The sequence below is a fragment of the Sapajus apella genome, unplaced genomic scaffold (assembly GCF_009761245.1).
Source record: "Sapajus apella isolate SASKATOON/1434 unplaced genomic scaffold, GSC_monkey_1.0 scaffold44, whole genome shotgun sequence".
NCBI classification, from domain to species: domain Eukaryota; kingdom Metazoa; phylum Chordata; class Mammalia; order Primates; family Cebidae; genus Sapajus; species Sapajus apella.
In genome coordinates this window covers 10,455,434-10,478,545 of record NW_022436984.1, presented here as the reverse complement: position 1 = coordinate 10,478,545, position 23,112 = coordinate 10,455,434, and the positions used below count along the sequence as shown (strand labels likewise).

At 38.4% G+C, this 23,112-nt stretch overlaps 1 protein-coding gene and 1 non-coding gene across 8 annotated transcripts in view; one reads left to right on the top strand and one right to left on the bottom strand.

Moving 5' to 3' along the window:
* The window catches only part of HEATR5B (HEAT repeat containing 5B), a 100,698-nt gene that overhangs the window by 66,093 nt on the left and 11,493 nt on the right, over nt 1–23,112 (top strand). For 6 of the 7 annotated variants that reach the window (XR_004257206.1, XM_032239313.1, XM_032239309.1 and 3 more), the window contains exons 26-33: nt 2,336–2,404; nt 7,884–8,063; nt 11,882–12,119; nt 13,778–14,032; nt 15,050–15,177; nt 19,075–19,219; nt 20,181–20,447; nt 22,149–22,373. Coding sequence is in view for 6 of the 7 variants with exons in the window: in XM_032239313.1 (XP_032095204.1) it covers nt 2,336–2,404; nt 7,884–8,063; nt 11,882–12,119; nt 13,778–14,032; nt 15,050–15,177; nt 19,075–19,219; nt 20,181–20,447; nt 22,149–22,373 (1,507 nt within the window). In the remaining variant the exon portion in view is untranslated. The remainder of the gene's footprint in view (nt 1–2,335; nt 2,405–7,883; nt 8,064–11,881; nt 12,120–13,777; nt 14,033–15,049; nt 15,178–19,074; nt 19,220–20,180; nt 20,448–22,148; nt 22,374–23,112) is intronic. The other variant, XM_032239314.1, reaches the window with a different exon arrangement.
* LOC116524352 lies at nt 7,774–7,835 on the bottom strand. The gene has a single exon (XR_004257295.1). It is a non-coding gene; the product is annotated as a U7 small nuclear RNA (small nuclear RNA).

Sequence of the window (23,112 nt, the reverse complement as noted above, 5' to 3'; positions counted from 1 at the left end):
GATATCACCAGGTGGGCACAGTGGCTCAGGCCTATAATCCCAGCACTTTGGGAGGCCGAGACAGGCAGCATGCCTGAAGTTAGGAGTTTGAGGCCAACGTGGCAAAACCCCATCTCAAAAATTAGCCGGGCGTGGTGGCGCACGCCTGTAATCCCTGCTACTCAGGAGGCAGGGGTAGGAGAATCACTGGAACCCAGTAGGCAGAGGTTGCAGTGAGCCGAGATCACACTGTTGCACTCCAGCCAGGGCAACAGAGTGAGACTCCCATCTCAAAAAAAAAAATGATATCACTGGACGCTGTGGCTCACACCTGCAATCCTAGCACTTTGGGAGTCCGAGGCAGGTGGATCACCTGAGGTCAGGAGTTTGAGGCCAGCCTAGCCAAACCCCATCTCTATTAAAATACAAAAGTTAGCCAGGTGTGGTGGCGCACATCTGCAATCCTAGCTACTCAGGAGGCTGAGGAAGGAGAATTGCTTGAATCTGGTAGAGGTAGAGGTAGAGGTTGTAGTAAGCTGAGATCATTCCGCTGCACTCAGCCTGCACAATGGGATCAAGACTCTATCTCAAAAAAAACAAAACAAAAAAAAATGATATCAAATTTACAGATAATCTTCAAGAATAGTACAAAAAACTATCTTACACCCCATATTCACATTTGCCAATTGTTAATTTTGCCTCATTTTCTTTAACAATAATTCTCTCTTTCTCCCCCCAAGACACAGTTTTTTAAAAACTGTTTAAAAGTAAATTATTTAAATCATGTGCTTTTATCCTTGAGCATTTTAGACTATATTTTTAAAGAACAAGAACATTGTCTTATTTTCATACTGCAGAATAGATAACCTCAAGAAATTCAACATTGATATACTACTTTTACACAATCTATCATACTCCAGCTGTGTCAGTCAACCCAGTAACCTATTTCATATAGTATTCTTTCTCTTCCAGTACAGATCCAATACTGGCTCACATATTGTGATCAGTTACCATCTGTCTTTAGTCATAGAGAGGGACTCTTGATTAATTTCCAGAGTACTATTGATATTCCTGACCAACTGGATCTCTGTTGTAAGGGAAGAATATCTCAACGTAGGAGCTGACTACATCTTATTCCTCTATTCAGCTTATAGTTGTTATATCCAATATAGCTAAGAATCTATGACTGATGTTGGCTCACTTAAAACTAAAACTCATATTCCTTTACTTATTAGTATAACAAAAATGCATAAATTAATATTTTTGAGCAGTGTTTTTTTTTTTTTTTTTTTTTTGAGACGGAGTTTCGCTCTTGTTACCCAGGCTGGAGTGCAATGGCGCGATCTCGGCTCACCGCAACCTCCGCCTCCTGGGTTCAGGCAATTCTCCTGCCTCAGCCTCCTGAGTAGCTGGGACTACAGGCACGCGCCACCATGCCCAGCTAATTTTTTGTAGTTTTAGTAGAGACGGGGTTTCACCATGTTGACCAGGATGGTCTCGATCTCTTGACCTCGTGATCCACCCGCCTCGGCCTCCCAAAGTGCTGGGATTACAGGCTTGAGCCACCGCGCCCGGCTTGAGCAGCTTTTTAAAGCATCTCTTTTTGAGGTGAAATGATCTCTAGGGCCATGTAGTGACTGAATCATTAGTACTACTCAGTTATTTAAAGAAATTGATTCAGTTATATGAGATTCACTCATAAGGTAAATACTGTTAGAAATAGGCTTAGAAAAATAGAAAAAATCTAACAATTGCAATTTTTGGTATGTCTGATAATGTGTGACTTTGTCAGAAAATCCTGTTTACTATGAAACAAAAACTTTTATTGCCTAGTTGATATAACAGTCATATAGATTTGATAATGATAACCTCCTGGAAAGCAAAAGAAAAAGAGTGTGATTGAGTTTATTATAACTGAAAAGAGATAAGGGAGAAGTGATAAAAAGAAAAGGAACATAGAAGTGTTTTTGTGTGTTTTCATCTCCAGACATACAAGAGGCTTTATGTTTACTACTTATCTTTAAAAATAAAATGCTTTGGGCAGGGCGTAGTGGCTGACACCTGTAATCTCAGCACTTCAGTAGGCCAAGGCAGATGAATCATTTGAGGTCAGGTGTTCAAGACCAGTCTGGCCAACATGGTGAAACCCCATCTGTACTAAAAATATAAAAATTAGCCCAGTGGTAGTGACGCATGCCTGTAACCCCAGCTTCTCGGGAGGCTGAGGCAGAAGTATTGCTTGAGCCTGGGAGATGGAGGTTGCAATGAGCCAAGATCACACTCCTGCACTCCAGCCTGGGTGACAGAATGTGACCCCGTCTCAAAAAATTAAAATTAAAATGTTTTATTTCTCTAGGTGGGAGCTGCTCTAAGACCAGCCTTTTCACAAGATACACCATCAGATATAATAGCGAAAGCTTGCCAGGTAAGAAGAAAATACTTGTCTTCCATGAATTCATAGATATCTTAGAATTTAACTTCTGTGAAAGAAGAGAGAAAAATTTGGGAGACCAAAATTTGAGAGGATTGCTTGAACTCAGGAGTTTGAGACCAGCCTGGGCAGTGTGGCTAAACCCCATCTCTTCAAAAAATACGAAAATTAGCTGGGCATGGTGACATATACCTATAGTCCTGGCTACTCGGGAGGCTGAGGTTGGAGGATGGCTTGAGCCTAGGAGGTCAAGGCTACATCAAGCCAAGATTGCGTCACTGCACTCCAACCTGGGCAGTGGAGCAAGACCCTGTCTCAAAAAAAAGAGAGAGAGAGAGAGAAACTCAATAATATTTTTATCTTTGAAATACAGTAGTGACAGTTTTTCTTTTTATTCTGTATGAAGTGATGAAACAATAATTAGGTAATAAACATTGTGGTCGAAGTGTTGTTTTTGACCACACGTTATGAAAATTCTGCTAGTTTGTGGGTATTAAATTATCCTAAAGAGAATTCCGTAATACAGACATTTCATTGCAAAATTAATCCCAGGGAATTATTCTCACATTATTGTATCTACAGAGACCCACAAAACCACCAAAAAAGTGCTTTTTTTTTTTTTTTTTTTTGACGTAATCTCTCTCTCTCTTGCCCAGGCTGGAGTGCAATGGCACAGTCTTGGCTCACTACAACCTCTGTCTCCCAGGTTCAAGTGATTCTCCTGCCTCAGCATCCTGAGTAGCTGGGATTACAGGCATGCGCCACCACAACTAGCTGATTTTTATATTTTTGGTAGAGATGGGGTCTTACCAAATTGGTCAGGCTGGTCTGGAACTCCTGACCTTGTGATCTGCCCACCTCTGCCTCCCATAGTGCTGGGATTACAGGCGTAAGAAATTAATTCTTTCTACTGACAGGAGACCAGAGACAGAGGAACCATTGTTGATAAGAGAGAGGTCTCTGGATCATGCTGCAAACCTTTGAGTTTGACTAGGTAATTTGGTTTGGGATACTGCCACAGAAATACCAAAAAATTACTGTCCCTGTGTAAATTACTATATCATGAAGATGTTTCAGAGCAGAGCATTTAAGCAGACAAAAATCTCCTACAGTGCTCCTGATCATTAGAAAATCAAAGGTTATTAGAATTTTATCTTGTATGTGAGTATTGAATTTGCCTTAAATTTATTTCTTTTGTGGCTGTAGGTGCCTTTCTCCCGTTTTCTTTTTTTTTTTTTGAGACAGAGTTTTGCTCTTGTTGCCCAGGCTAGAGTGCGACGGCACAGTCTTGGCTGACCGCAACCTCTGCCTCCCAGTTTCAAGCAATTCTCTTGCCTCAGCCTCCTGAGTAGCTGAGATTACAGGCATGTGCCACCACACCCGGCTAATTTTGTATCTTTAGTAGAATCAGGGTTTCTTCATGTTGGCCAAGCTGGTCTTGAACTCCCGACCTCAGGTGGTCTGCCCGCCTTGGCCTCTCAAAGTGCTAGGATTACAGGCATGAGCCACAATGCCCGGCCGCTGGCTGCATTTTTCTATAAGAAGTTTATTTTTTTCTAGTGGCGGGCTTAAATTTGTGACCTCCTTTCCTTCTCTTGCTGGGAGGAAACTTGGTTTCCTAACAGGTAAACCAGTAGGTTACAGGTTCTTTCATTAAAGGAAAGTAAGGAGTTGGCTTACATGACATCCTAGCCTGTTTGTTAGAACAAATGTCATGTTAAGAAACTTTAAAATCAGGGTAATTCTTAGATTATAGGAAGGACCCTCAGATGTCACGCAACTGGGGACAATAGTCAGTGGATTAATCAAAAATCATTTAAAGTAGGATCAGATCATGAACATAATCCATACTTAAATATTTCAGCTTAAAATTTTTTAATGTGCATTCATTTACCAATCTTTTGATGTAGGGCACGGTTTTTTCTCTGCATATTATTCTGCTAATTCAATGCTACTTTGTCTTTATTCATGAACAAAATCCATAATGCATTATCTGTGATTCTAGTTTCAGATTCTTTTTTTTTTTTCTTGAGATGGAGTTTTGCTCTTATTGCACAGACTGCAGTGCAGTGGCTTGATCTCGGCTCACTGCAACCCCTGCCTCTCAGCTTCAAGCAATTCTCCTGCCTCAGCCTCCTAAGTAGCTGGGATTACAGGTACATGCCACCACACCCAGCTAATTTTTTGTATTTTTAGTAGAGATGGGGTTTCATCATGTTGGCCAGGCTGGTCTCGAACTCCTGACCTCAGGTGACCCGCCCGCCTCAGTTTCCCAAAGTGCTGGGATTATAGGTGTGAGCCACCATGCCCGGCCTAGTTTCTGATTCTTTAAAGTGAAGAAAGTACTTAGGTTTTTGCAAAGAAAGCTTAGTGCCAAATTCCTAGTCTTTATAATGTTCCCCAACCTTTAGTTATATTTCCACCAAATTTCCACCAAACAAATATTTATCAAATCTTTCCCATATGTCCTTTAATTTCCTTAGAAGTAACAACTCTTTCTTTTCATATTCGTGTTTAATTTCTTTTCACTTTAATTATGTTTTCAGCAGTTTTGACTGGCATTTTAAATTTTGCCATCAGTATGTCCTTAATTGGTAACAGTCAAAGATGTCCTTATTAATTTTATTAAAATTAGTTTTGAATTCTTTGAGAATAAAATTTTGACATAAATACTTATTCTCAACTTTTAAAGAGTTTTCAATATAGAAACACGAGTCCATTAACCATAATTTGAAATCCAATTGCTCTGAAAACCAAAAGCTTTTTTTATAATTTATTTGGCAGCAAAACTGAGCTGACTTGTACTCATTTGGCTCTGATGTGAAGCTACATGAGAATGTAGCATTGGTTAATCTTTCTTATTGTGATTTGTAATACATTTTGTTGCAGATACATCTATGTGTTAATTATGGGGTGCTGCCACGCATCTTGCTAAGTGTGTTCCTTAATGAGGTTCATGTACCCTATTACTTTTACCCAAAAGTTGTGAACTGTGAAAAAAAAATCTTTGGTCCAGGGATTTCTTTTTTTTTTTTTTTTGAGACGGAATTTCGCTCTTGTTACCCAGGCTGGAGTGCAATGGCGCCATCTCGGCTCACCGCAACCTCCGCCTCCTGGGTTCAGGCAATTCTCCTGCCTCAGCCTCCTGAGTAGCTGGGATTACAGGCACGCGCCACCATGCCCAGCTGATTTTTTGTATTTTTAGTAGAGACGGGTTTCACTATGTTGACCAGGATGGTCTCGATCTCTTGACCTCATGATCCACCCGCCTCGGCCTCCCAAAGTGCTGGGATTACAGGCGTGAGCCACCGCGCCCGGCCCTGGTCCAAGGATTTCAGATGAGAAAGCAAGTACATGTAATTGTTGTTGATGAAGTCAGCATTATGAGACCACCCCTTCCTTCCTGATACTCTTCCCTTGGCTCCATTGTCTCTGCACTTGCCTGGTTTTTCTTTTGTTTTTCTGGTGTTTTCTTCAATTTCTTTTTTCTTATTCTGCTTGTCCCTTAATTGTAACTATATTCCATCTAGTCTGGCTTTAAGGCTTTTTTTTTTTGTAAACCTGTCCTTGAAAAAATTTAGTAATACTTTATCACCTTTGTGTGGGAATTCCTAGGGTTATGTAATTACCCTTGAGCTTGCTCCTGAAATCCAGACCCAAGTTTTTAATTGCCTGCTGAATATCTTTCCACAGGTCTCTTAGTGGCACTTTGAACTCAGCATGTAAAAATGTTCAAAATTAAAATCACACTCTCTCACTTCTCATCTCCACTTAGTTTCCTTTGTTCCGGTACCATCCCTGTAAAGCAGTAGTATCACCTTCCTTCCATTCAAGTCAGAAGCTTCAACAATTAGCATTTGGCAATTTTTGATGCCTTGCTATTTTTGTATCTCCTTGCACCCACCCTGTAAAATAGCTAATTGGTTTTCATATCCTTGGATTTCTAACTACAAGTTTGTCTCAGATGCTTCTCCTTTTTTATTCCATTCCCAATTTGATCCATGTCATCTCTGTTCTGTGGAATTGTAAAAGAACACTTAACTGAGCATATTACTTACTGTCTATATACATTTTTTCTTATATGTAAGTACTGGAACAGTTTTCCTAAAGCACAATTCTAATAATATCACCCCCCCGTCCAGAAGCCATGGAAACTCACAATTGCTTACAGAATGAAGTCTGAATTAATTTTGCATGGAATTTAAATTTTGCCTTAATCTAATCTGAATTAACTTTCCTAATCACATATATTCCCCATGTAACTCTCCTATGTCTATACACACAAACCTTCCTAACACCTAAACATTCCCATTTCTCCTGCTAGAGTTAATCTCTCTTGTCTCTTTTTAAGTGTAGTATTACAGTCATAAAACATTCCCATGTGTTCATTCAGTCTGTTTTTTGTTTTGAGAGAGAGTCTTGCTCTGTTGCCAGGCTGGAGTGCAGTGGCACGATCTCAGCTCATCGCAACCTCCAATTCCCTGGTTCAAGCAATTCTCCTGCCTCAGCCACCAAAGTAGCTGGGATTTATAGGCACGCACCACCACACCCAGCTAATTTTTGTATTTTTAGTAGAGACGGGGTTTCACCATGTTGGCCAGGATGGTCTCAATCTCTTGACGTCGTGATCCACCTGCCTCAGGCTCCAAAAGTGCTGGGATTACAGGTGTGAGCCACCATGTCAGGCCTTCTTTTTTCTTTTTAAGTTCCCTTCATAGCAGCTAGCATAACCCTTTGCCTTTGGTAAGCAGAAATTTTGTCGAGTTAAAGAATTATTCAAGACTGAGCTGCTTTGGGTGGAAAATTATTTCTGCTAACATTTTTGTTAAAGTACATAGTGGAAACATGATAAGTAAATATTACTTTGTTTTCTACATAGGAGTACAATAAAATCTATGCTTGCTGTTGATAAAGAAAAAAAATAATAGTCAGGTGCGGTGGGTCACACCTGCAATCCCAGCACTTTGGGAGGCCGGGCAGGCAGATCACGAGGTCAGGAGATCGAGACCATCCTGGCCAATACGGTGAAACCCCGTCTGTACTAAAAATATGGGGATGGTGGCACATGCCTGTAGTCCCAGCTGCTCAGGAGACTGAAGCGGGAGAATCACTTGAACCCAGGAGGCGGAGGTTGCAGTGAGCCAAGATTATGCCACTACACTCCAGCCTGGGCAACAGAGCAAGATTCTGTCTCAAAATAATAATAATAATAATAATAATAATAACAACAACAACAACATTAAATCATAGTGTTGGGTATTTTGTTTTGTTCTTTGGTTTTATTTTGTGTTTTATCTTCCAGGATAAATATCATTTATTCTGTTTTCTTATGCAGTGTTAATTTTTTTTTTTTTTTTTGTGAGAGGGGCTTTCCAGCAAAAACTGGAAAGCCTGCTAGACAAATTCTAAAAGAGCTGTAACACTGTGTTAATTTTTTTTTTTACATAAACGTTTTTAAATTTTCTTTGTCTAGGTATGTAGTACATGGATTGGAAGTGGAGTTGTCAGTGATCTCAATGATCTCCGTCGAGTACACAATCTTCTTGTTTCTTCTCTGGACAAAGTTCAAGCTGGAAAAGGATCTTCCAGCCAGCTGTACCGAGAGAGTGCCACAACCATGGAAAAACTGGCTGTTCTCAAAGCATGGGCAGAGGTAATGACTAAACAACAACCTATTGTTTTTGACCCATTTCTTCATCCATGAGAAAATGTTCTCCTACTCCTGTTGGTTTTTTAAAAAAAAATGTTTTTTAAAAGCTAATGTTGGCCAGGCTTGGTGGCTCACGCCTGTAATCCCAACACTGGAAGGCCAAGGCGGAAGGATCACCTGTGGTTGGGAGTTCAAGCCCAGCCTGACCAACATGGAGAAACCCCGTTCCTACTAAACATACAAAATTAGCCGGGCATGGTGGTGCATGCCTGTGATCTCAGCTACTTTGGAGGCTGAGGCTTGAACCCAGGAGGCAGAGGTTGCGGTGAGCCAAGATTGCACCACTGCACTGCAGCCTGGGCAACAAGAGTGAAACTTCATCTAAAAAAAAAAAAACTAACCCTTGACATGGAATACTTTTTGAAAATATATTAACCAGCTTACTGAAAACCCCTATATTGAGAAAGGGCTCTTCTATATAATGTGAGGAAATTAGGCAGGAAAAACTCTAAAATATAAATAATAGAAAATACTTTATACCAAAAATCTTTTATTTCATTAAGTTTCTGGAGACTTGCTACCTTGATATTGAGGCTGTAGGGTTTGTTTGTTTGTTTTAAATGTAGGGTCTTGCTTTGTTGCCCAGCCTGGACTTGAACTCCTGGACCCAGGCAGTCCTCCTGCCTCACCCTTCCAAGTAGCTGGGACTGCAGGCATGCACCACAGTGCCCAGCTTGTTTTTTCTTTTTTTTTTTCTTTATAGATATTTTAATGAAATACCAAGAACACAATGACTCCGATAGACCTTCTACCCAGATATAATTTCTATCAAAGTCTATAGATTTCTGAGATTTATCCATGTTGGTAAACATAGCTCTAAGTCTTTCATTTTAAATATAATGTTCCATTTCATGACTATGTCACCATTAACTATTCTGTGAATGGGCATTTAGTTTTTCCAGTATTTTTTTTTCTATTTGTTTATTTTATTGCATTTTAGGTTTTGGGGTACATGTGAAGAACATGCAAAATTGTTGCATAGGTACACACGTGGCAGTGTGATTTGCTGCCTTCCTCCCCATCACCTGCTGTTTTGTTTTTTCAATCGCTAGTTTGACCTTTTTCCTTCTCATAGCCATTTTAAAAGATATATAATTACATTATTTTAAGTTCACTTTTCTAAATTCCTCCTGCCAGTTGCTATTGAATTCTTATCATCTGCCCTCCAGTAGTGAAGTAACTAATTCCTTCCTCTACCAGCTCAGTATCTCACTTCCCTGTTTTTGTGATATTATTCAGTACCAGGTAACTGAAACCACAGAAAGGAAAACCACAGATAAGGGAAGACTATTGGAATTGGAATTGTTGTAAGCTTTTCCGATAACCTTAAACTAAACTTTTCTCTTTCCCTTACTTCCCACCTTCTGATTCATTCAACAAAGTGTAACTGAGCTTCGGCTCTGTCAGGTTAGCAGTTGAGAGTACCGGAGTTGAGATGTATTCAGAGTACGGGGTGAGATGTACTACATTTGCTGAGCAAGACAAACTGGTAAACAAGGAGATGCAACAAAGTGTAAGGAGCATTATCATAGGAGAAACACAGAGTGTTTTGAAGCACATAGCAGAGGCACTTTCAGTAGGCTAGAGGCTTAGAAGTAGGCTTTTTGGAGAAAGTGATATTTGCACTGAAACATGGAAGACAGGAGTAGGTGTCTGTTGGCGTGAGGGTGAGGAGGGGACTGTGTGGAGCTCGGTGCCGCCAGCCCTCCCTTTTCGTATCTTCAGCATCTTCCTCTGTACCTCCTCTAAAACTGCATACATTTGTCAACCACTTTATTCTAAGGAATATTTAAAGATATGCACAAAGATTCTGCTACAAGGGTATTTGTTATAGTGTTATTGTTCACAAAAATGTGGAAATAACCTAAATATATTTCTTTATTTTGAAAGATGATAATATTAAGTGACTAGAAAATTGGGGTAGAAATTATACACACACATGCACACATATTTTTATGTAAAAAAACCTGTGTGTTTATATAACTAGACTGTTAACAGTATTGTATCTGAGTACTAGGATTATGTATGGTTTTAGTTTTCTTCATTTCGCTTATGTTTCTGATTTTTCTCCTTCTTTGTGTAAGAAAAGCCTAAAAATTTATTTTAAAATAGGTCTAAAAGATATATTCTCACATTTTGCAGATAGCAATTTAATATATAGAACCTTTTTGGAAAGCATTCTGTAACGTCTATTCAGAGTCATAAACATATTTATACACACTGACCCAGTGGTTCCATTTCTGGGCCTGTATTCTAGTGAAAAATATCCAAAATATGGAAAAGAGGTAAGTTTTAAAAAATGTTTACCTGCAACATCCTTCATAATGTGAAGAAATGAGTATCTTTTGTCTTTGAAAGCTGTATTTCATCTTTCTAAGATTCCCAATGCTAAGTAAAGAATTAGAAGTAAATATAAAATTTCAACTGTAGGAAAACTGGTAGATAGATTATGGGTCATCCACTGTAAGTCATTAGAATAGTGGTTATGATGACTGGTATTCACGTGGGAAAACCCCATGACATGTTTATCAGTACAACTAAATACAGAATCTTTGTACCACAAAATTACAACTTACAAAGATAAAATATGAAAACCCATAAAATTGAGGTTATGAGTCATTTTAAACTCTTATTTTCCCAACTTTTTATAGCATAATTATTAAAATAATATTATAAGTTGAGGAAAAATGTATACATAGACCTTAAAGTCTTACAGTGACACCCCTGCTTCCCCATTGCCTACAGAGTAAAAACTTCAGCTACTTCCACCTTTTATATCCTGTGCTCAGCCTATATGAAAAACTTGTATAATAACAAATTTAGGGGGGAAAACAAGAGTGTAATCACTAGAAGATATGACTATGATATATTCATAACTTGAGATCCAAAATCCCTATTTTAGAATTTAGTCAACTACTGTATGTTTTCTCTGTGCTATAAGTCTGCTCAGTGTAGGAATAGCAGTAAGACATAGTGCTTCTCATCAAGAAGCTTGCAGTGTACCTATATTGATACCGTAATTAGGCTTTCTCGTTAGGTACAGTGGACATAACACTGTGTACAGGGAAGACAGTTTTCTCAAGATTTCTTTTCTTGCTTGCTCTCATTCCTTTATTTTTGTTTTCTCATTAATATGGTATTCAGCTTTGTATGTGCCAGTTGCCAAAGCCTAAATGTACTTACAAAAACAAAGGAAAATAAACATGATTCAACAAAGAAGAAACTTTGAAATTATATTTTAGGAAAGTTGCTTTTATGTCTTTTTGGCTCACAAACTAGAGAGAAAGGATACAGATAATGTATGTGACTGGCAGATATTGGCCAGGCTATCTGTCGTAAATGCTGGGTTGCCAAATATCATTTAAGATCTGTGTAAGAAGGAGTTTAGAAGAATATTTATGGAAATCCTTTCTGTTGTCTCTTTTCCTCTCAGCTACTTACTTTGAATGCTTGATTAGTAAGTCTCCCAAGCAGCTGGGACTATAGGCATATGCCACCATGCCTGGCTAGTATTTTTGTTATTTTTTGTAGAAATAGGGTCTCACTATATTTCTCAGGCTGATCTTGACCTCCTGGCCTCAATTGATTCTCCTGCCTCAGCCTCCCAGAGTGCTAGGAGCCACTGTACCTGATCAAGGTGTATACTTTCTAATATCTATACCCAGTTATCCTTGATGATTTAACTATATTTGTATAACAACTTAAAATATCTTTTTTTTATCTTATGCCTTGTTATTTTGTCCTCCTAAATATCATATTAGGTATATGTGGTTGCTATGAATATTAAAAAGGAAGCAGAGTCAAAACCAAAAAGAGCAATTAGAAATACTGACGACGATGATGATGACTATGGTACCATAGATGAACTGCCGCCAGATAGTTTAATAACACTGGTACAACCCGAACTGCCAACACTCAGTCGCCTGTGGTTAGCAGCATTAAAAGATTACGCACTCTTGACTTTACCAGCTGAATTTTCTAGTCAGCTTCCTCCAGACGGTAAGTATCACATTCTAAGTTTACTTTTATGGAGTTCAAAGTAGTAGTTAAACAAAATGGAGATGGTACGGGCTAGCAGCAACAGTAACTATAATAACAGTTTAAATTTCTGTGGACTTAAGTTCGATGTTGTCTCAGAGTATGTTCTCTGTTGAATTTGTAGATGGAAGATATAGCATGGAGCTTTTTTGTTAGTGGAAGCAAACATGTTAGCAGGCACTGTTATAATAATAGCTGTATGAGCTAGGGTTTTTTTTTGTTTTTTGGTTTTTGGTTTTTGGGTTTTTTTGAGAAAGTCCCGCTCTGTCGCCCAGGCTGGAGTGCAGTGGTGTGATCTCGGCTCACTGCAACCTCTACCTCCTGAGTTCAAGTGATTCTTCTGCTTCAGCCTCCTGAGTAGCTGGGACTACAGGTGCCCACCACCATGCCTGGCTAATTTTTTGTATTCTTAGTAGAGACAGGGTTTCACCATGTTAGCCAGAATGGTCTTGATCTCCTTATCTTGTGATCTGCCCGCCTCAGCCTCCCAAAGTGCTGGGATTACAGGCATGAGCCATCGTGCCCTGCCTGAGCTAGGGTATTCTAAATAGCTATGGATAACAAGTCATTATGCTTAACCATAGATGTGTATTGCTTTACTGTTCAATGTATGTATTTTCATATTCTATTTCAGATTCCTAGTGTACTAATAAATTGTGTTCCTAAAGTGCTTTGCAAATGGTACTTTAGTTTTCTTATTGACATCAGTATAGAAATCATCAACATTTTTTTCTATTTAGTAAGTGTGTTACTAGTTCCTACTCAAAGAACCCATTCTTCTTCCTATATATGAATGATAAAAATAATGGAGTTCCCCCCTGCCCCCTTTTTTCCTTTCTTAATCCGTCATAACAGCAAGGAGTAATGAGGAAGTCCTCAGTATTGGTAGTGGAAACAAAACAGGAGATGGGGAGGAATAGCAGAAAAGGAGAGAAACAGAGGAAGAAACAGAGTTCCCTGGTTATGTTAGAAAGAGAGGATGATAGGGCTTTTAGGAGCCACTGGCAGCAATGAAGAGGTAAATTCTGTGACAACAGAGTAAGAAAAGGTAAGAATACTTAGTGACATCAGCAGTAGCAGAGGAAAGGCTGGAAAACTAGCATCAGTGAGGAAGAGACGGGTATTCCAGTTCATCAGCTACAGAAAAGAGGTTTGTTTTGGCGGTTTTGTAAAGAGGAGAAGCCCTTTGGCTAGATTTCTCTTTTGTATGTGACAGGTATTGTATGTAACAAGTATTTTTGTTAGTGGTTCATAAATGAGCAAACATTTATAATAGTAATGTTTTGGCTGGGCCTGGTGCCTCACGCCTGTAATTCCAGCACTTTGGAAGACCAAGGTGGGCAGATCACAATGTCAGGAGTTCAAGACCAGCCTGGCTGGCATGGTGAAACCCCATCTCTACTAAAAATATAAAAAATTAGCCAGGCGTGGTGGCACCTGTCCGTAGTCCCAACTACTTGGGAGGCTGAGGCAGGAGAATTGCTTGAACCTGGCAGGTGGAGGATGCAGTGAGCTGAGATTGAGCCATTGCACTTCAGCCTGGGTGACACAGTGAGACTCTGTCTCAAAAAAAAAAAAAAAAAAAAGTTATGTTTTTAATTGATTTGATTGTTTTACAGGTGGAGCATTTTATACGCCTGAAACTATTGATACAGCTAGACTTCACTATCGCAATTCCTGGGCCCCAATTCTCCACGCGGTGGCACTTTGGTTAAATAGCACAGGATTTACATGCTCAGAGTCTACAGAAGCAGCAGCAATATCTGGTTTACAAAAACGTTCTACATCTGTCAATTTAAACCAGGCATCAGGAGCAGTGGGTAGTGCTAAATCTTTGCCAGAAATTAACAAAGACAGAATGCATCTGATTTTAGGTAGGTCTGTCACATTCATATATTTCAGGATGTATCACTTCTGAAAATTTATATCTTTCATTTTGAAGCTATGGAAAGATTTTGTAGAGTATAACACAATTCAGAGAAGGAAAAGTGAAAGGATTTCTCACCTCACCTTATAAATTGTTAATTGAATTTTTAACCTAAAAATTAAATTATTAAAAACTACTGAAACTACTTAGCTGACATGTTCATTCAGAGAGCAATATCGAATAATTTTCAGTAGAAAAACTTAATGTGTTTTTCATTCAACAACAGGTTTTCTTTTTACTTGGAACTCAACCAATTATCCTGTTAAGAAAAAACGTTTAATCAGATTGCAGTAAATCCTAATTTAAAATTGCTTTATAGATGCTTTTTTAACATTTAAGAATATTTACATTGTATTGTTGTTAAGATGGATAGCAAGGAAAAAAAAAAAAAAGAATATATACATTGTAATGCAACTTTTAATGATCTTATTTTTGGGGGGATGAAAAGGAACACAGTTGGTAAGGTGTGATTATGGGATTCATCAGTAGATCTCGTAAGTGAAAATGTGAAAAATACCTAAAACAATGACTTTACCCCTATGTAAATTCAGAGCTGTTGTTTCCTATAATACCCATTGTGCCTCTATAACTTCCCATTTAAAAACATTGTATGCATGAAAAATTATTTGACTACCATTTAATGAAAAGCAATTTTATAATGTTTGTAAGTTTATTTTCTTAATGTATTATTTTAAAAGTCCTAGAAATAAAAACTTAATATCTTCATAATCAACCTGATGGCATGGGAATTCCCTCTTCCAAATATAGCTAATTTGAATATTAACCAAATTGCAAAACTACAACCTTATGTTAAGTTTGTCTTAATTTGGAAACCGTTTTGAACTCTAAGGCATTAATAAATATACATTAAGGTAATCTGTAAAAACATAGAGAAGAAATATGGTATCAAACAACATCAAGTGTTTCGTAGTAAAAAAACATGTTTTTATTTTGTGCATTTCAGGTGTGAGTATACAGTTTCTTTGTTCCCCTAGACCTGAGGAGCCTATTGAACATGTCACAGCATGCCTACAGGCCTTGCATACCTTGCTAGACTCTCCTTATGCTCGAATCCATATTGCAGAAGATCAGGTACAGTGTATTGCTATGATACACAACTGTGTGTTTTGTTTTAATCATATTTGCCTTAAGATAATTTTCTCACATAGAAAATAAATATATATTTACTATGTAAACATTACCTATAAATATATAATTAGTCATAATATACTATATAATAAATATATTAAGAGTAATTAATATATAAAATAAGTATAATATATAATAAGTACTCAGGATTTTGGCTGTACTGAATCTTGGGTGACAGGCAGTGCTAAACTAGATATAGTCACTATACCTTCTTTAATTTGCTCATCAGTAATCAAAACTGAAAATAAAAAAGATCTTTTCAGTTCCAGTTAATGATTCTACTAATAAAAGGCTAAAGTAACGTGTAAGGCTATTTAATAAATTATGCCACTTTTGAATGGTTGATGAAGTTTGTTTTTATTTTTTTTTTTATTTTAGGGCACTAATCTGCCAGGTTGATGAAGTTTTATCTCTCATGTAATGAAATGTTTTTTTGTACTGGCTCAAGTACTCATCTAAAGTTTCATGAATTACTTTTTCTAATTTCTGTATGGAATTTATAAGTGACTACGTTACAGAATCAAGCTACCACTGAATTTGTTGTTCTTTTTTTAATTTGCAATTTTTTTTCTTTCTATAGTAAGTGACTATTTTATTTTTATTTTTTTAATTTTAATTTTATTTTTGGACACCACCACTACCACATGGTTTCACTTGGTATAATTTTCCATAAAATACAAACAGATAAAAACCAAAATTGGTATCATCTTATTACATCAATATTAGTTTTGTACATCATGCTAGCCAAAAACAAAACAAATCATATCAACAGAATAAATATGCCATGTGGTTACAAGATTCACTCACTGATTAACTCTTTTTGTACTCTAACCTAGTAGCCTGAAGCTGTGCTCTAAACTACAAAGAACTATAAGAATCTTCAGGATTGTTAGCCAGGCGCAGTGGCTTATGCCTGTAATCCCAACACTTTGGGAGGCTGAGGCAGGCGGATCACCTGAGGTCAGGAGTTCGAGACCACCCTGACCAACATGGAGAAACCCCACCTCTACTGAAAATACAAAATTAGCCGGGTGTGGTGGCGCTTGCCTATAATCCCAGCTACTCGGGAGGCTGAGGCAGGAGAATTGCTTGAACCCAGGAGGCGAAGGTTGTGGTGAGCCAAGATCACGCCATTGTACTCCAGCCTGGGCAACACGAGCGGCACTCTGTCTCAAAAAAAAAAAAAAAAGAACCTTCAGGATTGTTATCAGATAGATCTGTAAGATTTCATCTGTGAGTGAAGAAGGACTACTGTATTTAAACGCAATTGTTTGGGTTTAACATAATATCTCACACAGCTAGCTGTTTTTTGGATTTAGTCATATTTTGTTTATTTGAGTATTGCTTTACAGTGGAAAAAAGGATGTATTCTTTTTCTGAATTGGATCCGATTTTAACATGACATGAGTACACTGACTCACTGTGTTTATTCACCCAGTTACTTTTACTCTGTGCCTGGTCTACCCCAAACATGGTTTGAGGTTATAGGTAGTGAAAGCAGTTTCCTGTGCCTGACTTCGGAGATAAGTACAGTGTGATAAGTGCTATTTTAGTACATGTAGGGCTGCAATTAGAATAGAGAGGAGGAGCCCAATGTTGTGATAGGAAAGCAAAGGACAGTTTCTCAGAGTGGGCAGTGGTTGAATCAAATCTTCAAGAGGGGCCAGGCACAGTGGCTCACACCTGTAATCCCAGCACTTTGGGAGGCCGAGGCGGGCAGATCACAAGGTCAAGAGATCGAGACCATCCTGGCCAACATAGTGAAACCCCATGTCTACTATAAATACAAAAATTAACTGGGCATGGTGGCGCACACCTGTAGTCCCAGCTACTTGGAGGCTTAGGCAGGAGAAGCACTTGAACCTAGGAGGCGGAGGTTGTAGTCAGCTGAGATCACACCAGCCACTGCACTCCAGCCTGGGTGACAGAGCAAGACTCGGTCTCAAAAATTTAAAAAAAAAAAATTTTTTTTAATCTTCAAGAGGGATTAGTGAGACAGCACAAGCAGGTCGGGTTTTCCTCTCAGAAAGAATAGCAAATACAAACACTAGGAGGCACGAGAGAACGTGGCAAGTTCAAAGGCATAGCCATTTACTATGGCTGATGTGAATGGAACATGAGGTTGTTGGATGAGGCTGGACAAAGTGAAAACCAAATCATGAAGATTTCTTCATGATATGTACAAGGGTTTGAATCCTATCCTGAAATTAATAGGGAATCATTAAAAATGTTTAAGTAGAGGAATGATATAACTAACTTTATATTTCGGAAGGGATCATTCTGTTAACCTCTTAGAGGTAGTTTGGTTTGTAAGAGATGCAAAGGGAGCCGGAGGCCAGTTCTGCGGCTATTTTCATAATTCCAGAAAAGAAACAAGTATACTAGCCTAGGAAGGCTTAATAAAGGAAGAGGGAAAGAGGGCCAAGATTGGAAACTTGAGGGAAAATAGCATTTAAAAATTGAGACGAAGGAAATAAATCAACAGTGGAAACTACTACAGAGGTTGGAGGAGAACCAAAAGAGAACAGAGTTATCAAAGACAAGGGAGGAGTTTCAAGAAGGGTAGAGAGAATATCAAAAGAAACAGAATCCAGCCAGGTGTAGTGGCTCACGCCTGTAATCCCAACACTTCGGGAGGCCAAGATAGGCGGATCATGAGGTCAGGAGATCAAGATCAGCCTGACCAACATGGTGAAACCCCGTCTCTACTATAGTGTTTTGTTTTTATAAAAACAAAAATTAGCCAAGTGTGGTGGCACGCGCCTGTAATTCCAGCTACTCAGGAGGCTGAGGCAGAATTGCTTGAACCCGTGAGGCGGAGGTTGCAGTGAGCCAAGATTACGCCACTGCACTCCGGCCTGGATGACAAAGTGAGGCTCTGTCTCAAAAAAAGAGAGAAAAGAAACAGAATCTAGTAAATAAACACAGAAATGTAGAGGAGGTTATTGGTGACCTCCTGCAGAGGATTGTTTTAGGTGATAGTAGATCAAGGAGTAAATAAGAGAGTAAAGGAAGTAGAAACATCTAGGCTGGGAAAAGAAGGGGCAAGACACATAGAGGAGGACATGGAGGCTTTGGGAGGAGTGCAGGGGGGACATTAGATAAGAAAGACGAGCATTTTCCTTATATTGAAGAGAGTAGCCTACCTAGAGAGAGAAGCTGAAAACATGAGATCAAAGTCTTTGAAGAATCCATAGGAAGTGAAATAGGATTGAATAGGAACACATAAGGAAAGATTAACCTCAGATTAAGCCTCAGATAAGAGGCTGAAAACGTGATCTTAAGGAAAGAGGTAAAGGTGGCTTTGGTTGCAGTTAAGTCTTTTCCACCTCTGAAATCTTAGTTAGGGTCATTGGATGAATTTGATGTGAAAGATTGTGAGTAAGAAGCTTATAGTGGGTGGTGAAAGTTTGTAGTAGTTGCTGAAGTGAATAGAAGAGGAGCTCACCAGAGATTTCTATAATCTCTGATAGGCAGAGATTGTATAAATTCTTAGATATTGCTCAGGTTGGAAATTATAAATTTTAGCAGTATTGGACTCTGAAATACTGTTTAGCCCAATTATTTCCTTCCAAAAGGAGAATGATCAACTTTGAATATAAATTACATTTAAATATGTAAATAATAAATCATTTGTTGCTTGAAAATACATTGGGGTAAAATGTGAACATTTCTAAAGATTGTTACCATGTTCTTATTTGTTACATGGTCCTATACTTTAATTTTAGCTATCTAATTTCTGTTTTTACATATATATTTTTTCTCAGATTTTAATAATATAAATTTATCCTTTGAAATTAAAATTAATTAAATGTGTTTATATTTCTTTGTTTATATTAGCTGATTGGTGTTGAGTTGCTGAGTGTTTTGCACCGCCTCCTATTGACCTGGAATCCATCATCTGTCCAGCTGCTGGTTACTGGAGTTGTACAACAGATAGTAAGAGCTGCTCAGGATTATTTGCAAGAAAAAAGAAACACTCTAAGTAAGCACTAGAAATTACACTAACTTGAAGTAAATCTTAGTTTGTACTCTAATTTTTAAAATATTAATGCCAGGGCATATTTCTGTAGTTTTAATTTTATTTTTAGAGACAGGGTCTCACTCTGTCACCCAAACTGGAGTACAATGATGTGATCGTATTTCGGTGTAGTGTCTAACTCCTGGGCTCAAGATCCTCCTGCCTTTGCCTTCTGAGTAGCTGGGACTATAGGCACACTCCACCAAATCCAGCTAAATTTTTTTTTTTTTTTTTTTTTTGGTGGGGAACAGTTTTACTCTCTTGCCCAGGGTAGAATGCAGTGGTGCAGTCTCAGCTCACTGCAGCCTGGAACTCCCAGGATCAGGTGATCTTCCCACTTTAGCCTCCAGAGGACCTGAGATTACAGACAGACACCACCACACCTGGCTAATTTTTGGTGGAGACAGTGTTTTGCCATGTTACCTAGGCTGGTCTCGAGCTCCTGAGCCCAAGTGATCTGCCCATCTCGTCATCCCAAAGTGCTTAGGTTACAGGTGTGAGCCACAGCCCCTGGCCAGAAGTTATTAATTTTAAAAAAAATAATCATACATTTAGAAGATTTGAAATTGATTTTATTTTCATTAGAAAGGACTGAATGAAATTGCTGAGAGTTGACTATTTTTCACCTTTTGTCAATTTCATCTGGTTCAACCCAACATATGTGTTATTCCTATTACAAAATATATACCAAATAAAAATACCTGATAAAGATATTCCGAGTGAAAAATGAACTGTCTGTTACCTTTAAGGAGAGATCAATGCACAGAATTCTAGGAAGGCAGAGAATTATACTGAGAAAGACATGTGACATCAGTTAGACATTTGCTTGTAAATTCTTTTGAAGGAATTTCCTAAATATACTTATTGTGTTGTTTTATGTACTTTTTTTTGGCTGGAAATTTCACCAAATTATCTTTTACCTCAGATGAAGATGATATGGAAAAAGAGGCCTGTACTGTACTGGGAGAAGGAGGTGACAGCGGTGGTCTCATTCCTGGAAAATCACTCGTGTTTGCAACAATGGAGCTGCTGATGTTCATTTTAGTACGGCATATGCCACATCTCAGTACCAAGGTGTCAGACTCTCCAAGTCATATAGCCACTAAAACTCGACTATCAGAAGAAAGTGCTCGTTTGGTGGCAGCCACAGTTACCATACTCTCTGATTTACCATCCCTTTGTTCACCCGCTGGTACGGTATTGATCAGCATTGGGAAATGCATTATATTACAGTAAACAAAGATGAGCTTGCCTTTGATTTTAAGCACTGTTGTAACTTAGTTTCCTCTTAAATCTCAAGTGAGAAATAAGAAGCTGATCTTTTTTTAAGGTTTTGTCGACCTTTAGGGGCCTATGAAGATTAAGAGTCAAAAAGTCACAAACCTGAGGTGTTGTTTTCAGATATGTTTCAAATGAGACATGGAACTGCAGGTTGGGGGAAGACACTGCCAGCAGATAGACATAAGGTGGAATTACTAAACTCTATTTTCTAATCTGATTGCCACTCTTGAGCAACACTGAAAAACTCAAGGCCGGGCAAAGTGGCTCATGCCTGTAATCCCAATACTTTGGGAGGCCAAGTCAGGTGGATCACCTGAGGTCAGGAGTTTGTGACCAGCCTGGCCAACATGGTGAAACCCCATCTGTACTAAAAATACAAAAAAATTAGCTGGACATGGTGATGCATGCCTGTAATCCCAGTTACTCAGGAAGCTGAGGCAGGAGAATTGCTTGAACCCAGGAAGCAGAGGCTGCAGTGAGCCAAGATCGTGCCATTGCACTCCAGCCTGGGCAACAGAGAGACTCCCTCTCTCAAAAAAAAAAAAAAAAAAAAAACCAGGAAAAGAAAAAGTTAAAAATGTCAGAGAAGAATGACAGCCAACTTTAAGGAGCACCGAAAGAAATTATGGCTGAAAAAGATAATAGCTGGGTGCAGATATTGAAGACCTAATAAATGTAAAAGTAGACTTTCCCTCTGTTTTATCCAGAACAAGCTTGTCCAACGCACGGCCCAGCATGGCTTTGAATTTTACCAACACAAATTCATAAACTTTCTTAAAACGTTATGAGATGTCTGCTTGGACCTTTTTCTTTCTTTTTTTTTTTTTTTTTTTTTTTTTTTTAAGCTCATTACCTGTTAGTGTATTTTATGTATGGCCCAAGACAATTCTACTTCCAGTCGGGCTCAGGGAAGCCAAAAGATTAAGATCTAAGAGGTAAAAATGGTAACAGTAGATAAATAGATAAATTTCAGCTCAACACAAAGACCACCTTTCTACCTCTTAGAGTAACCCTACATATGTGAAAATAATGAATTCCCCATCATTTGAATTTCGCAAGCAGAGGCTGCAATGGCCGCAGGTCAGAGTGGTGAAGGGATTCTTTCCTTTCATGGGAGGTTGAATTTTCAGTTGCAAATTCTAGGAATATTTCATTTCTTCTTTCCTTACCCCAATGATCTTCTTTCATTTTTCCAGCTTGATTAGGTTGACTTCAGTACACTGAGGATTGATTCCATGTCTTACAATTGCTATAAAATTCACCAAGTTACTCAGATGCTTCTCACAGTATCTGGTAGTGCTTTTTCCTGTTTTTCTGTCTTCCTTTTTCATTTTCATTACAAAGGGCATGAAATATTAAATAGGTGAAGTATTAAAAACAAGGCTAGCTGGAAGAAGAAAATACCAATTCTGTCTGTGAAATAATATGACACTTGCTAATTTTCTTTTTCAAACATTGAATTATGGTAATAATAATACAGTAAATTTTGTATAAAGGCAAGGAAAAAAACTTTATTAAACCACAATCACATGCAAAAAATACAAGCAATAGAAACAACTATAATGTGGGAACTGAAATACTTATGAGGTAATCTGATTTGTTTTTCTTTCAGGATGCATGACAATCCTGCCCACAATTCTATTTTTAATTGCAAGAATATTGAAAGACACAGCAATAAAGTCTGCAGATAATCAGGTTCCTCCACCAGTCAGTGCAGCTCTTCAAGGGATTAAAAGTATTGTGACACTTTCAATGGCCAAAACTGAGGAAACTCAAAAACAATGGACAGCTCTGATTCGTAGCACACTTGCATACATCCTGGAATATTCTCAACCAGGTAACGTGTCAGTTTTAAACTTTTTAATCAGTTAGGATATCTGTTCCCTAAATAATTAATTAGTTGAATAAGCTTATCAGAAAACTGCTGTATAACAATGAGTCAACTCAGAGTGGTATGTTAATCATATCTTTCAGGTGTCAACTTGAATACTCTTTTTTTTCTGGATTGTTGACTCTAAATGCCCTTGTGTTAGTACTTATAAACATTTTGGGGCCAGGTGTGGTGGCTCACGCCTGTAATCCTAGCATTTTGGGAGGCCAAGGCGGGCAGATCACGAGGGAAGGAACTTGAGACCATCCTGGCTAACGTGGTGAAACCCCAACTCTACTAAAAATACAAAAAATTAGCCAGGCGTGGTAGCATGCGCCTGTAGTCCCCGCTGCTCAGGAGGCTGAGGCAGGAGAATCGTTTGAACCTGGGAGGCAGAGGTTGCCGTGAGCCGAGATTGCGCCATTGCACTCCAGCCTGGGCAACACAGCAAGACTCCGTCTCAATTTTTAAAAAAGATTAGATAGATAGATAGATAGATAGATAGATAGATAGATAGATTGATTGATTGATTGATTGATTTAATTTTTGTTGGGGGGGGAATCCAGAGTCAATATTTTTGAAATTGTTCATTAAGGGAAAGTTTTGATATTTTATCAAGCTAGTTCATGAAGTAAATTTAAAGGTCTGATAATAGAATTAACTTGCCATCTGAGATATGCTGTCTGGAACTAAATTCCCAGGAGAC